This window comes from Ursus maritimus, unplaced genomic scaffold (assembly GCF_017311325.1).
Source record: "Ursus maritimus isolate PB19 unplaced genomic scaffold, ASM1731132v1 scaffold_6, whole genome shotgun sequence".
Lineage (NCBI taxonomy): Eukaryota > Metazoa > Chordata > Mammalia > Carnivora > Ursidae > Ursus > Ursus maritimus.
The window spans coordinates 63,586,422-63,600,101 of record NW_024426774.1 but is presented as its reverse complement, the minus strand read 5'-3'; the positions used below and the strand labels follow the sequence as shown (position 1 = coordinate 63,600,101).

Here is a 13,680-nt window from a genome sequence, read left to right as displayed (position 1 = left end):
AACTAGCTCATGTTCTCGGTAGTTACATACTCATTCATGCCCACACAGATACTCGCCTTACCAAAGCAGTTTTAAAATATTCAAAATCTATTTAAGAAAAAAAATTGTCTATATACAAAATAATTAGAGAACATTTCAAAGCCATACTTAGTGCAACCGGAAATGAATCCTCAGATCATTTGGAGCCAGTGTTAGGGAAACCTTCTTCAAAAAGTTACATCTTGAAATCAAACATAGAACTAAATAAAATGTATAATAGATTAGGTCATCTGAGAAGCTAAAAAGGCAGCGTGAATGGGCACAAAACCCTAGAAGGGATGAATGAGAGACAAGATAAAGATATTTGGACTTGATTCTATAGTGAACAGAAAGCCCATATGCCTAAAAATATACTAAAAGTAATGTCTGAGGAAAATATGACAACACCTATAAAAGCTAAAGTAAACCAAGGTAACCAGAACCCAATTTGGTAACAAGTGAAGTCCAGCCAGAGTAGACAAACTTTTTCTGTAAAGGGCGAAGAGAAAGCATTTTAGGCTTTGAAGTCCATATAGTCTCTGTCACAACTACTTAACTCTGCTATTACAGCATGATGAAAACAGCTAAATGACTGAGTATGCCTGTGTTCTAATAAAACTTTATTTACAAAAGCAGGCAGCAGACTGGATTTTGCCCCTGGCTATAGTTTATGGACTTGTGGTTTACACTGAGGAAGCAGGAGAAAACAACCCAACTTAGTTATCTTCCTTACGTGAGATGGAAACAAAGATAACATCAAAATTGGGAGCCTGAAATGAGGATAGTAGTGGCGTTACTGATAGAAATTGGTAAGTCTGAGAAAAAAACGTTCATTTACAGACATGATAAGTTAGTGGTTGTCAGGGGCTGGGTGGGAAATAACAAGCATTGGGTAGGAAATGTCTTTTTGCTGTGATGAGACTACGTGGAGTTAGACGATGATGATCGTACAATTCTGAGAACATACTAAAAACCATGAATTTTATAAAAACATGAATTTTATAAAACATGAATTATATCTCCATTTTTTAAAACTGGGGAAAATACATGCTGAGTCTGAAGTCAGGGCAGAAGACCCTAACTGCGGTATGTCCCATTACCAATTAGATATATGATGTGCGTGTACTCATAAAAGTAAGGGCAGAAGATGATCGTCTGGAGACTGAGGAGTGGCCATATAGACGCTCGTCAAAGGATAACGAGACAATACAAAAGTATGCCTTAGGAAACAAGAAGAGGAAACTAGACAGAGAAGGAAGGGCGAGAGTACACAGAGGCACGACAAGATAGCATTACAGAAAAACATGCACATACTAGTGGTAAAAAAGGTATTTCAAATATCAGCATAAAAAGTAAGCAATAAAGAAAACAGAACATTCACCAATCTTAACCATGTTAAAAAGACATAGGTCCCATTAAAGTAAAATGAGATAACCAATACCTAGTTCTAATAAACATTACTAACACGTAGTAGAGTTAGGCTAATGACACACAAACCCAGTAAACCCAGTATTTTCCATCATGAGCCCATGAAATGACCTTAAATCTCAAAAATCTCAAAAGCAGATGCTTTTGCTATAGCTTTTTAGCAAAAATCTTTAAGCAGTAAAAGATGCATGCCTGTAACTCTACAGAATGAAGTCTTAATACTAATCCTGTTTATAGCGTTGCCAACACGTGCCTTGTTTTCCAGACATCTCACCTGAATGGGTGGCCTTCATCTGACTTCTGGATAGCTTGGATCACACCCTTATATATCCTAAAGCTGATAGTCACAGAGAGCAGGGCCAAGACAATGTAGGCCGTTACACTCACAATGCTGAATACTGTCAATGAAAGCAGCAGGAATAAGCTGGCACCAAACACTACTCCAGTCTTCTTAATGTCTCTCCAGTAGAGGAGGTCAACAACTAAAAATTAAAAAAGAAGAAATCTGAAATTAGAACATGATTTTATCCATTTGGATTTGGCACATTTATATTTGCTCCACCTACAAAAACAAAAAGATTTCTAAAGTAAAAGCAAAATCTAAAGTGTTACAAAAAGATTAACTTTGTAAGCTGCATTTGAAACCCATTCTAAGTTGTAAATTAGTATCATATCCGCATCTATTTACCATAAATTTTCCTCGTGCAAATCTGTTTCATGTCCAAATCAGTCTGGCTATACATATTGTTCAATCTCTCAGACCCAGTAGAGCAGATTACAATCCAAAACAAGTTTTCTTAAAACTCATCTTGAGGGCTTTCAACTTTGTTCATTGCATGATATAAATACAAATAATAGGAAAAAATCTTAATACACACTGACTAAAATGATACTTCAACGATGTAAAAATATATTTATTTGTAGAAAAATAACTAATTCAAAAAAATGTTAAGAAATAAAACTATGAAAAACTACACATAGGAGTTCCACAGCTCTGCTTTTAAGAGATCACTCCTCGAGAAACATAATGAAATTGTAACCTAACCTGGCTATCATTAAAACAAAATTTCCTACAAAGCCAAAGACAAAGGGAAACAGCCTTTAGATTACCTGAAAAGCTACTTCTCTTTGAGAGCAGATAAATACAATGCCATAAAAATGTAGGTGTCAAAGAAAAAGAGATAAACTAAATGTGTTACACTGTTATATAATGTTTATTAATAGCAAGGAGTCAGACAAAGCCAAACTTAGCAAGTTTGCTCTTGGCCTATGGTGACAGAGCCACTGAGGGGATCAAATAACCATAGGCCTGCGGTCTTAAGGTTGGGCTATGTACAACACACAAAGAATTCTGCAGTGTGCCAAAGGGTTCTTGAATTCACAGGCTAAACATAATTTGTCTCTCTCTGGATTGTCAACAACTGGGTGATGGGGGGGATCTTACAGTAACATAAATATGGGCATATTCTTGAGTACAATCTTAAATACCTGTTAATTTTTAAGATAAAGACTGTAACAAAGAAAAACCACTTTTCCAGGAGCTGCTTTGGTCTTGAGGTTCTCTAAAGTATGTAAGTTTCCCTTACTGTTAGGGGTACTTCCATGGGGAAAACTATGTATGTGAAATATAATATGTTAGATATCATTTTGAAGCCCTCAATTCCTGTTAGTATTTATCATGAATACTGATTAAGGTATTTTAAACGCCAGTCACAGTGTCTGACACAGAGCAGGGGCTCAACATTTATTATGTGTAGGAAACACTTATTCTATTCCCCTATGATATGATTTAAATGCTATTAATTTAACATTATATAATTTACAACTTTGTGGTCAACCTTGGATTTCAATTCTTTATTCACATTTTCCCCCATCTCAAGTACGTTCCAACCTTGCCTAAAACATCTGCCTTAGTTTTGTTCTGTTCAACTAGTTTCTACTATTGTACAACTACAGTAGCACAACTGAGAAATAACCAGAACTTGAAGCAGTGTATCTATGCTATTAAAATGACATCATGAATAACATCACTGAAAGAGACAGCAAGCAATGCTAAGAGTCTTGTGACATTCAGCAAACGTTTATTGAGCTGATACCATTCAAAGAAACTCAACCTAGTAGAATGAAAAACCCGAAAATGGGGATGTGGACTTTTCTTTAAAGCCCTGTCCAACTCTAAAACTCTACAATTCTAGGAAGACAGTAAGACACATAAAAACAATGACAAAAAAAATCATAAAATAACTGTTGCACCATCATGAGAATTCAGAAAAAGAAAAAAACTGGAGGAAACCTTTAAAGACTGTGAAAAAGACAGAAGTTGAGCTGGGTCCTACAAAATGGGTATATCTAGAAAATGTAAAGATACAGGCCTCATTAGGAGTCTCTACCAGCAATGGTTCTCATCATTAATGTAGTTTTGTTTGTTTTTTTAAACAGGGTACCTGAGAGGGTGGGGGAAGCAATGATAAAGATTGCTCTCGGTAACATAATTCTTTCCTGTGAGGTCCCCTGTGCCCCAAACAAAGCACTTAGATTCTGGTGTTGGATCACCTACACTCCACAGCTGGCTCCATAATTTACCAGCTATGTGACCTCAAGCAAGTCACTAAATTTCTCTGTACCTCAGTTTCTGCATCTATAGAATGTGTATGCAAATAGGAATGATCCTACTGAGATATTGTTGGGATTAAGTGAGAAAATGAATTAACAAAATTTTTCATTAGTAACAAATATAATGCATTTAATACAGTGCACAGCATATAATAAATTCTTAATAAATGTCAGGGCTGTTATTTGTCGTTGTTACGAACACCATCAGAGTCACTATCACCATTCTTATCGAGGCATTAAATATAAAGAAAAAGAAAAAATTTCAATCTCAAGATTAACTTGCAATAAATCGTATTGCTGTTATAAACATGTCACTTTAGAAGCCACGTGGAAAAGGATTTTCAAACTTATCTTTCACTAATACAGAACAAGAAGTTGATAACCTAGAAGAATTAGCAAGTAAAGTACACCTCACATTTTTACATGAACAAATGCTGCTTTATAAAAATGTATGGTTCTCAAAGTGCTCCAAAACATTTACTAACCTTCGAAATCACTATTGGTAATAAGTCAAAATAAATGCAGATATCTTCACTATTCCTTACCATCATTAAAACCCGTTCACTAAGACCTGATTATAAAAGGAACTACCTCAGACTTGAGATTTACAACACAAACGACTAACCTGATTACCTACCGCCAGAGTTACAGTTTGGACACCTTCAGTAACTAGATAAGAATTATTTGTAATGTCCATGATTTGTATATAGATACGGTAGAAGACATTACCAGTGGCTGAGATACAAGAGACCCACAACCTAGTACTGGCCCTGCAATCGTACAACTCTGCATGAGGCTCCCAACTTCTCTGGATCTCAGTTTTATCATCACTAATCAGGGCATTAAATAAGTGATTTTTCTTTCCCCTTCAGAAACTAAAACACAGTCAGTACAAAGATACACAATCAGTCCTGCATTCAAATTCCCAACCAGTGGATCTGTATTAATGAGATTTTATTGCTGTATTATCTGTGCCAAATATAAATTTTAAAATATCTCTTTCCTTTTTAGTTCTAGATTTTTTGAGGGGAGAAGGACTTAAATCATATCAGTCTTTTGAAATGAACCTTACTGAAAAACACTTTCTTTTTTAAAGTGTCATATATTATTAAAACCTTAGGAAAACAAAAATTCATATTCCTACAATTTTTCAAGCAATTATAAACTATACCATTATGGCCACAGTATGATAGAAGCTTAAAAGAAAAAAAAAAAAAAGACTGAGAAGTAACACACCTTTTAAGCCTGACAGATGTTTCAGAAATCTTTTCCAGGTTGCTGATCAACATTCTCCACACCTCCATTTACTTCCTGAGTCAATATTTACCAGCTACTTACATTGCGCCAAATACTGTTTATAGACTATATAACATTATCTCTTTCAATTATTGAAACCCTAAGAGGCCGGCTTCCAGAAAAGAAAGTAAGAACCAGCTCTTATATGACTGGACTCAGATCACTTAATTAGTAAGTGATAGAGCATGGGTCTCACCACAGGCTCCTATTGATAAAACTCATATGCCCCACGTATGATGCTAAATTGGAGGTTCAGCCCGTTAATGTTCTTCAAAATGTCACACATTTGCATGCGTAATGAATAGGCAGAGTGTTAGCAGATAATCACCATATGTGAGATGATTCACAAAGGCTAAGAAAGTCAAGGTAAAACTAACAAAATAGGTTAATTAATGAGACACAAATTTTAATGTGAATACTTAACCTACAGTTAAATCCAAAAAGGAGGCAAAGAGCTCTATTCCATATACCTGAAGCTATTTTCCCATAGTTGAAAACTATAAATAATCAAGTTGTGAAAAAAAATCTTTTAAAAGCCATGTGAATCTAATTAAGTAAAACTGGAAAATATATCCATGCAAAAGAACACTATGTAGCCAGTAAGGATAGTGATGTAGATTTCTACTACCAAAGAAACATGTCCATATTGATAAATAAAAACTAAATGTTACAAAAAGATTCATATAGTAAAACTTTAACAACTTAGGATAACCATGAAGTCTGAAAGGATATCTAGTAAACACAGTTTGTACCTCTGGGTAGTAGGGGTAATAGATGAGTTTAACTTGCTTCTTCATTTCTTTCTGTGCCATTTGAAATTGTCTCCCGCCCTCCCTCATGGCAAACATGAAGTACTATTATACTTGAAAAAAATTCACCCCTTTCCATTTCTGTTCAATACCGCTGAAGAGCCTTGTAACACGAGCCTGGTTTTCTCAATAGGTTTTCCTATGGGGAGGAGAATATAATGTATGCCAGCTTAATAAATATTTAGATCTAGGTGATAATTAAAATTTTAACAGTATATAACTCAGTTAGTAACTCTGGTACTTTGAGTTGAACCCACTCCATTTCCCCAAAGTTGATGATACGGGAATATCCATGTATAACGTCCAATAGTATTCAGTGATTATAGCCTAAAATAAATTTAACTACATGAGGGTACAGTAAACCCTAGCCTACTACTTTCTTTCCACCTACCATATGATTCCTAAGAATAAGGTCTTTTCAATAAATGGAAGAGCTCTGAGAATCACAAAGGAAAGCTGCACATATTACATAAACATATGCAAAAGCTGTACGAGAATACTCAAAGCAGATTATCTTGAAAGCTTTGTTGAAATAAGCCATAGGAATGCTCTGGTAGAGCCACAGACCTTAAAGCACTGAAGAGGAATAAAGGGAAGAAGAACCAAGAGAGACAAGACAACTAGGTAACGGAAGTCATACATAAGACAACATTAATATATGCCAAAACAGGAAGGCCTGAGAGGCAATCTACACTGTTACTAGAGTCGTTGTGCAAAATACAGAAGGATTTCAGTATTTTTGAGTAAAGAAATTTTTAAAAGATTGTAAATGAAGCTGCAAGGATGAAAAAATATTACATTATAAAAATATTAGTAAACAGGGTTGCCACCTTAATTGACAGTCTCCAATATTTCTAGTCTCTCAGATTCCTTAAATTGGTTTTAATGAAGAAATTCTGGAAGTTCCAGGATTGTTTATTCTCAATTAGAGGGGAGTACTCATTAAGTTTTAATAAAATCCTGAGAAATATATTCAAATGCTGTTGCTTCTAATATTCATCAAGAGATTTATATCCATTAATTAATTTAGATGTTCGATCTTGCTATCAAAATCAGGCAAAGACATCACAAGAAAACTACAAACCAATATCCCTTATTATTACAGACACAATAACCCTCAACAAAATACTAGCAAACTGGATCCAGCAACACATAAAAAGCGTTATACACCATGGCCAAGCGGTATTTATCTCAGAAATGCAAAGTTGGCTCAACATATGAAAACCAGTCAATGTAACATACCATATTAATAGGATTATGGTCAAAAGCTGCACGATCATCGCAATAATCACAGAAAAAGCATCTGACAAAATCCAATATCCTTTCATTATAAAAACTCTCAACAAACTAGTAATAGGAAGAATGTCTTCAGGCTGACAAAGGGTAGACAAAAAACCCACAGCTAACATCATATTTAATGGTGAAAGACCAAAGCTTTCCCCCTAAGACCAGGAACGAGACAAAGATAACCACTCTGTCCACTAATCAACACTGTCTATGAGGTAGAGCGATTAGGCAAGAAAAAGAAATAAAAGATATCCTGACTTTAAAGGAAGAAATTAAACTATCTCTTTTTGCAGATAACATGATATTGTATATAAAAATCCTAAGGAATCCACAAAACAGCAACTAGAATAAACAAGTCCAGAAAGGCTGAGGACAGAATAAATTAATATACAAAAATTAATTGTATTTCTATAAAAGCAATGAACAATCTGAAAATGGATTAAGAAAATAATTCCACTTGCAATAACATCAAAAAGAATACTTAAAAACAAAATGAAAAAAAAAACCCAAGACTCAGAAACTAAAAACCACAAAATACTGTTGAAAGAAATTAAAGAAGACTTAAATAAATGGAAAAGACATCTCATGTTTACGGATTAGAAGGCATTATTATTAAGATGGTAATACTCCTCAAACTGATCTACATACAGTACTATTTCTATCAAAACCTAGCTGCCTTAAACAGAAATTGACAAACCAGTTGTAGACTTTGTATGGAAAAACACTAGGTATTCAGAATAGCCAAAACAATCTTGAAAAAGAACAACATGGAAAACTCACTTCCTTTTTCCAAAACTTCCTACAAAGCTACAGTCATGAAGTCAGTATGGTAGTTGCCCAAGGATGGATGACAGATCAATGGAATAAAAATTAACAGTACAGAAATAAACACATCCACAGTCAGTTGATTTCAACAACAGCGTCAAGACAATTCAGTGGGGGGAAATTTTTCACAAATGGTGCTGGGACAACAGGGTATACAATTGCAAAAAAAAAAAAAAATGAAGTTGGACTACTCTATCTTCCACCATATGTAAAAACTAACTCAAAATGAATCACAGACCTGAAAAGCTTAACCTATAAAACTCTTAGGAAAAAAAAAAATATGTGCACATCTTCACGACTTTAGATCAGGCAGTAGTTTCTTTGATAGACACCAAAAGCACATTCGGTAAGAAAAAAAAATCAGATCTCATCAAAATTAAAATGAAAAACTTCGTGCTTCAAAAAACACTATCAAAAGATTAAGAAGACAGCCCACGGAATGGGAGAAAATATTCAGAAATCAAACATCTGATAACGGATTTGTATTCATAGTATATAAAAAAACTCTTATAACAACAATAAAAAGACAAATAAGGCAATTAAAAATGGGCAAAGGATTTGAATAGACATTTCCCCAAAGAATGTATACAAATGGCCAATAAGCAATGAAAAGATGCTTAACATCATTAGTTATTAGAGAAATGTAAACCAAAACCATCATCAGATACCACTTCAGACGCACTAGAATGGCTAATATTAAAAAGATGGACAACAGCAAGTGTTGGAAGGAAGTGAAAAGACTGGGACCCTCTTACATTGCTGATGGAAATGTAAAATTCAGCCGCTGTGAAAAACAGTACGGCCATCCCTCAAAAAGTTAAGAGATTTACCACATAACATAGCAATTCTACTCTTAGGCATTTCCAGCCAGAAGACTAGAAAACCAGTATTCACACAAAAACTTCTGTTAATAGCAGTATTATCCATAACAACCAAAAAAGAGGAAACAACCCAAATGTTCAAAAATTGATGAATGGATGAACAAAATACAGTATATCCATACAATGAAATATTACTGGTCCATAAAAAGGAATGAAGCACTGATAACATGCTACAACATGCATAAACCTTGAAAACATGATGCTAAGTGAAAGAAGCCAGACACAAAAGGTCACACATTGTAGGATTCTCTCTATGTGTGATGTCTAGGTGACTACAAGAGACAGAAAGCAGATTAGTGGTTGTCAGGGGCTGGGATGAGTAGAGATGAGGAGTGACTGCTAATGGGTATGGGGTTTGGGGGGGGGGTATGGATAAAAATGTCCTGAAATTAGATAATGATGATGGTTGCACAATTTTATGAATATACTAAAAATCAATGAATCGTACACCTAAAAAAAATTAAAAGTAAACTAAAAATAATTGTTTTAACATGTTTCTCTACTAGGTTGTAAACACCACAACAGGCATATTGTCTTATTATCTACCGTAACCCCAGATAAACTTTCAATAAATATTACTAGTTGATTAGAATGAATGCATACTTTTTGCCAGGTGAAGACATGTGCTAATTCTAATTAATTTGTTCAAAAAATTTTTCGGTGCTTTGGATTTCACATTAGTTTTATTTAAACTATTTTCAGATATCTACACTTATTCAGTAACAAATAGCAACACTTTCAGGTGACTTATAAAACAGTCAATATTGTTTTACAGGCTTGTCTGTTCTTACTACACCCTGAAGAACTGATGAATGCCTTTCATCTTTATACTTCCATTACCTGCTTCATTAATATTTGCTGCATTGTCTCAACAGTGCCTGGATTATTCTTAGGAACAGGAACATTTAAATTTAAAACATACTATTTTCAAATTAAAATAAAGGACATCATTAAATAAGAAATATAGGGTCACTATAATGCTGACTTGGGGTTCTTCTGTAATTATTAGTTCTGTTTATGAGTAAAGAATTTAATGGTCTCTTTATTCTTGAGATACCAAAATTAACACAAAGGGCTTGTACAAGAAAAGCTTATTAATGTTTCATGGTTCCTCCAGTCTCCTATACTGAAAAATAAAGTGTTAATCATGCAAGGTAACCTACTGTAGCCTTTAGTCTTTTATAAAATATTCATGAAATATCCTTTTAAAGATCTGAGATTAATGTAACAGTGCCTGTCCTCCCATCACCATGGGAAATGCTTATGGACTGCTGTACTAAAACAACGCTGATCCATTTAAATTCTAGTTATTTAGAAAAAAGTGATTTACTCCCTGCAGTGGTGCCCACTTTTATTTTCAAAACAGAAGTCTGAAAATTTCTTATTTTGTGTTTTGTGTAGTGCTCAGAGCAATAGCATCCTTATCAAACTAAAATTTTAATTTAAAAACAACTCTGTACACTACAATCTTTTCTTCAAGAAAAAAAAAAACAACCCTCTGGCCCAACAGAGAGTAAGAAGAGTTGCCTACACTTGGTAAGCGTAAAATGTCATCTGTCTTAACTAAAAATAGTGCTACCATGCATGCCTTACATGCAAAAGTCATCCAATTACATTTTGCCTCAAATCAAATTCTTACTGAAGCTCTTCCTTGAATAGTCTGAAGTCAGGTTTCAATTTTAAAATCTTTTCTCTAGGGGGAAAAAAGTTGAACTAGTGGGTCCTAAAAATACCGGTAGGATAGGGAATGGCTGGCAGGACAATAATTACTTCCCAAGCAAAAGCAAATATTAAGTTTTCTTTAAAAAAGTCTGGCAGTTAAGTGGGAAATTAATAAACAACTATATATTAGAATGATAATAAAATATTCTTTTTCACAACCATAATCTTTAAATAAGTAATTATGTATTTATGAGGAGTCACAATCCTTAAATTCTTCTCAATTGCCAGGAAAAGTGACTAGAACTCAGAGTTGATCATTTAGCCCTACATAGTAAGCTTTCACCCCCACCCAGTAAGCACGCTAATAAATGACAGGTGGAAGGTCCAGAAAAAGATCTGTGCAGAGTGGGAACTTAGCTCTCTCAGCAAAGACAGTTAAGAGGGGCGTGAGTCCTACTTCTTCCTCTGATTTACCATCAGTATGGCCCAGACTAGATCACTTAACCTAGTTTTCCCCTGTATAAAATTAGAAAATGGATACCAAACTAAGTAGTTAGTTGAAGCTGAAAAGAGATTTCACACAATGGAAATGCGTGGTGAACTAAACACACTGAATAAAGGTAATATCATAAGAGACAAAGTCAAGCAGGGCAATCAAACATTAAATGCAATGCTTCAGTAAGCTCGGGTTTCTTGATATGTGACTTCAACTTTCTCTGAAAGCACTGCTAATCTGGTTTCAGTGAGCAAGGTTCAGGTTGATGGATACCTCCTATTGCTACGAACTATCTCAACCTAACAGTTGGCAAAAATACTGGTGTCTCGCTTGGCCATCTCCTCTTCCTGTAACTTAAGTTTCTGAAAGATCACGCACAATTTTGGGTCCCTGTCTCTTTTATCACTCAATCTTTCCTGCTTTACTTCCAACAACATTACAGCGCATTGGCCAATTTCTACCACTACACATCTGAGGAAAAAGCATTTTAGTAAAATCAGCATAAATTCTATACTTACCTTTTCTATAATAATTTTGTAATCCCCTAATCTGAGTAAGGGACTGTCCTGAGTACTTTGCATACTGAGGCTTAGAAGTATTATTAAATAAATTATGTAGGGTTACAGATTGAAATTCAGGTCTGACCACAAAAGTCTCACTTTCGCCATCATACCACATTTTGTATTTAAAGTAGTGTGTCAGTACTCAAACAGGCCTCATTTGTTAAGTAAAATTCACCAATTTACTTAATTAGTACATGTAGCTTTCAATACTTCCTTTAATCTCACATTCTCTTTCTAGCTTTATTAGAAGGCAAAAAATACAGCAGAAAATAATTCCAACTTCCCACTTCCAATTTCTCTAAACAATGATAATTTTCCTTCCACAGGAAAATTTATATACCTAATTTTATTTTCTCTAAGGTAAAGCTAAATAAAATCTTTAAGCATGTTAAATATATATATTCCTAACTATATTCCTAACCAATGATTCTCCCTGCCTATGCAAACTTGAAGAATCTTTAGTTGTAAAGGATGTCAAAATAAGGACTCTTCCTATAAGAAGCCTGTTAGTTCGGGAACACTTTGGTAAGCATGCAGTTATTTATTTTAAATTACTAGAACTGATCAAGATGCACACAAATGTAAACATGAAATTGGGACAGACGCTGGTTACAATGGTTTACATGTTAGTTCTTGTTGGCATCCAAGCATTAAAACGTTACCAAAAACAGGAACCAAACCTTAGAAATAGGAAATCACTGCTCAAAATCCTATTTTCTACTAATAAAAACTAAACAGAAAACATACTGTTCTGTAACTTTAGAAACTTGAAAAGCTTAATAGACTGGAATGGGGAGGGGGCTCAAAGCAAACTATTAGTACGAAGAAAGAGAATTAACTTCAATAGTAGGTAAACTAATTATATTTATATAGACAGCCCCTAACTCAGATGGTTCGACTTCAGGATGGTGCGAAAGTGGTACGTATATCGTAGATATCATACTTTGAATTTTGATCTTTTCCTGGGCCAGCAGCACATGGTACGCTACTCTCGTGATGCTGGGCAACGGCGGCAAGCTGCAGCTCCCAGCTACGCGATCACGAGGCTAAACAACTTACACAACCATTCTGTTTTTCACTTTCACTATAGTATTCAATAAATTACATGAGACAGTCAACACTTTATTATAAAAGAGGCTTTGTGTTAGATTATTTTGCTCAATTGTAGCTACTGTAAATATTCTGAGCACATTTAAAGTAGGCTAGGCTAAACTATGATGGTTAGTAGGTTAAGTGTACTAAATGTATTTTCAACTTACAATATTTTCCATTTATGATTCATTTATCAAGAATGTAACCCCATCATAAGGTGAGTAAGATCTGTTCTTCTATAATCATTTATACCTACCATACCGACACTGAATATAAATGCTCACTGGAATAAACAGCTGATAGTACAGACAATTAAATGAGGAAGTATTCACATTAGAACACTAGAACAGACCAGAATAACATATTTTAAATTATTTTAGAGTATTTCAATGGAAAAATATACAAATGGGTGCATCTAACAAAAAACAGCTATAATTCCTCTTATTCTTATGAAAACCATAATTTTAACAAGCCTGCAGTCTGAGAGTAGAAATTCCTAAATCTATCTCAATGCCCAACTCTTAACAATGGACTTGCAGGGATATCAGTAATATCTGATAATTTTTAATCTTTAAGTTGCTTTGAGGTCCTCAAGTAAATGCACACAGAATAAATCTGATAGTGGTGATACAATATTTAAGGAGAGAGAATAGTGTTTTAGTGTCTATCAATACCTTCCATAAATGACTGGACTGAAACGCGAAAGCCCT

At 34.4% G+C, this 13,680-nt stretch overlaps 1 protein-coding gene across 4 annotated transcripts in view; it reads right to left on the bottom strand.

The window, feature by feature from the left end:
* RTN4 (reticulon 4) overlaps positions 1 to 13,680 on the bottom strand; it is a 68,922-nt gene that overhangs the window by 13,673 nt on the left and 41,569 nt on the right. For all 4 annotated transcript variants that reach the window (XM_040623476.1, XM_040623473.1, XM_040623474.1 and 1 more), the window contains one exon: positions 1,721 to 1,928. In XM_040623476.1, coding sequence (XP_040479410.1) covers positions 1,721 to 1,928 — 208 coding nt within the window. The remainder of the gene's footprint in view (positions 1 to 1,720; positions 1,929 to 13,680) is intronic.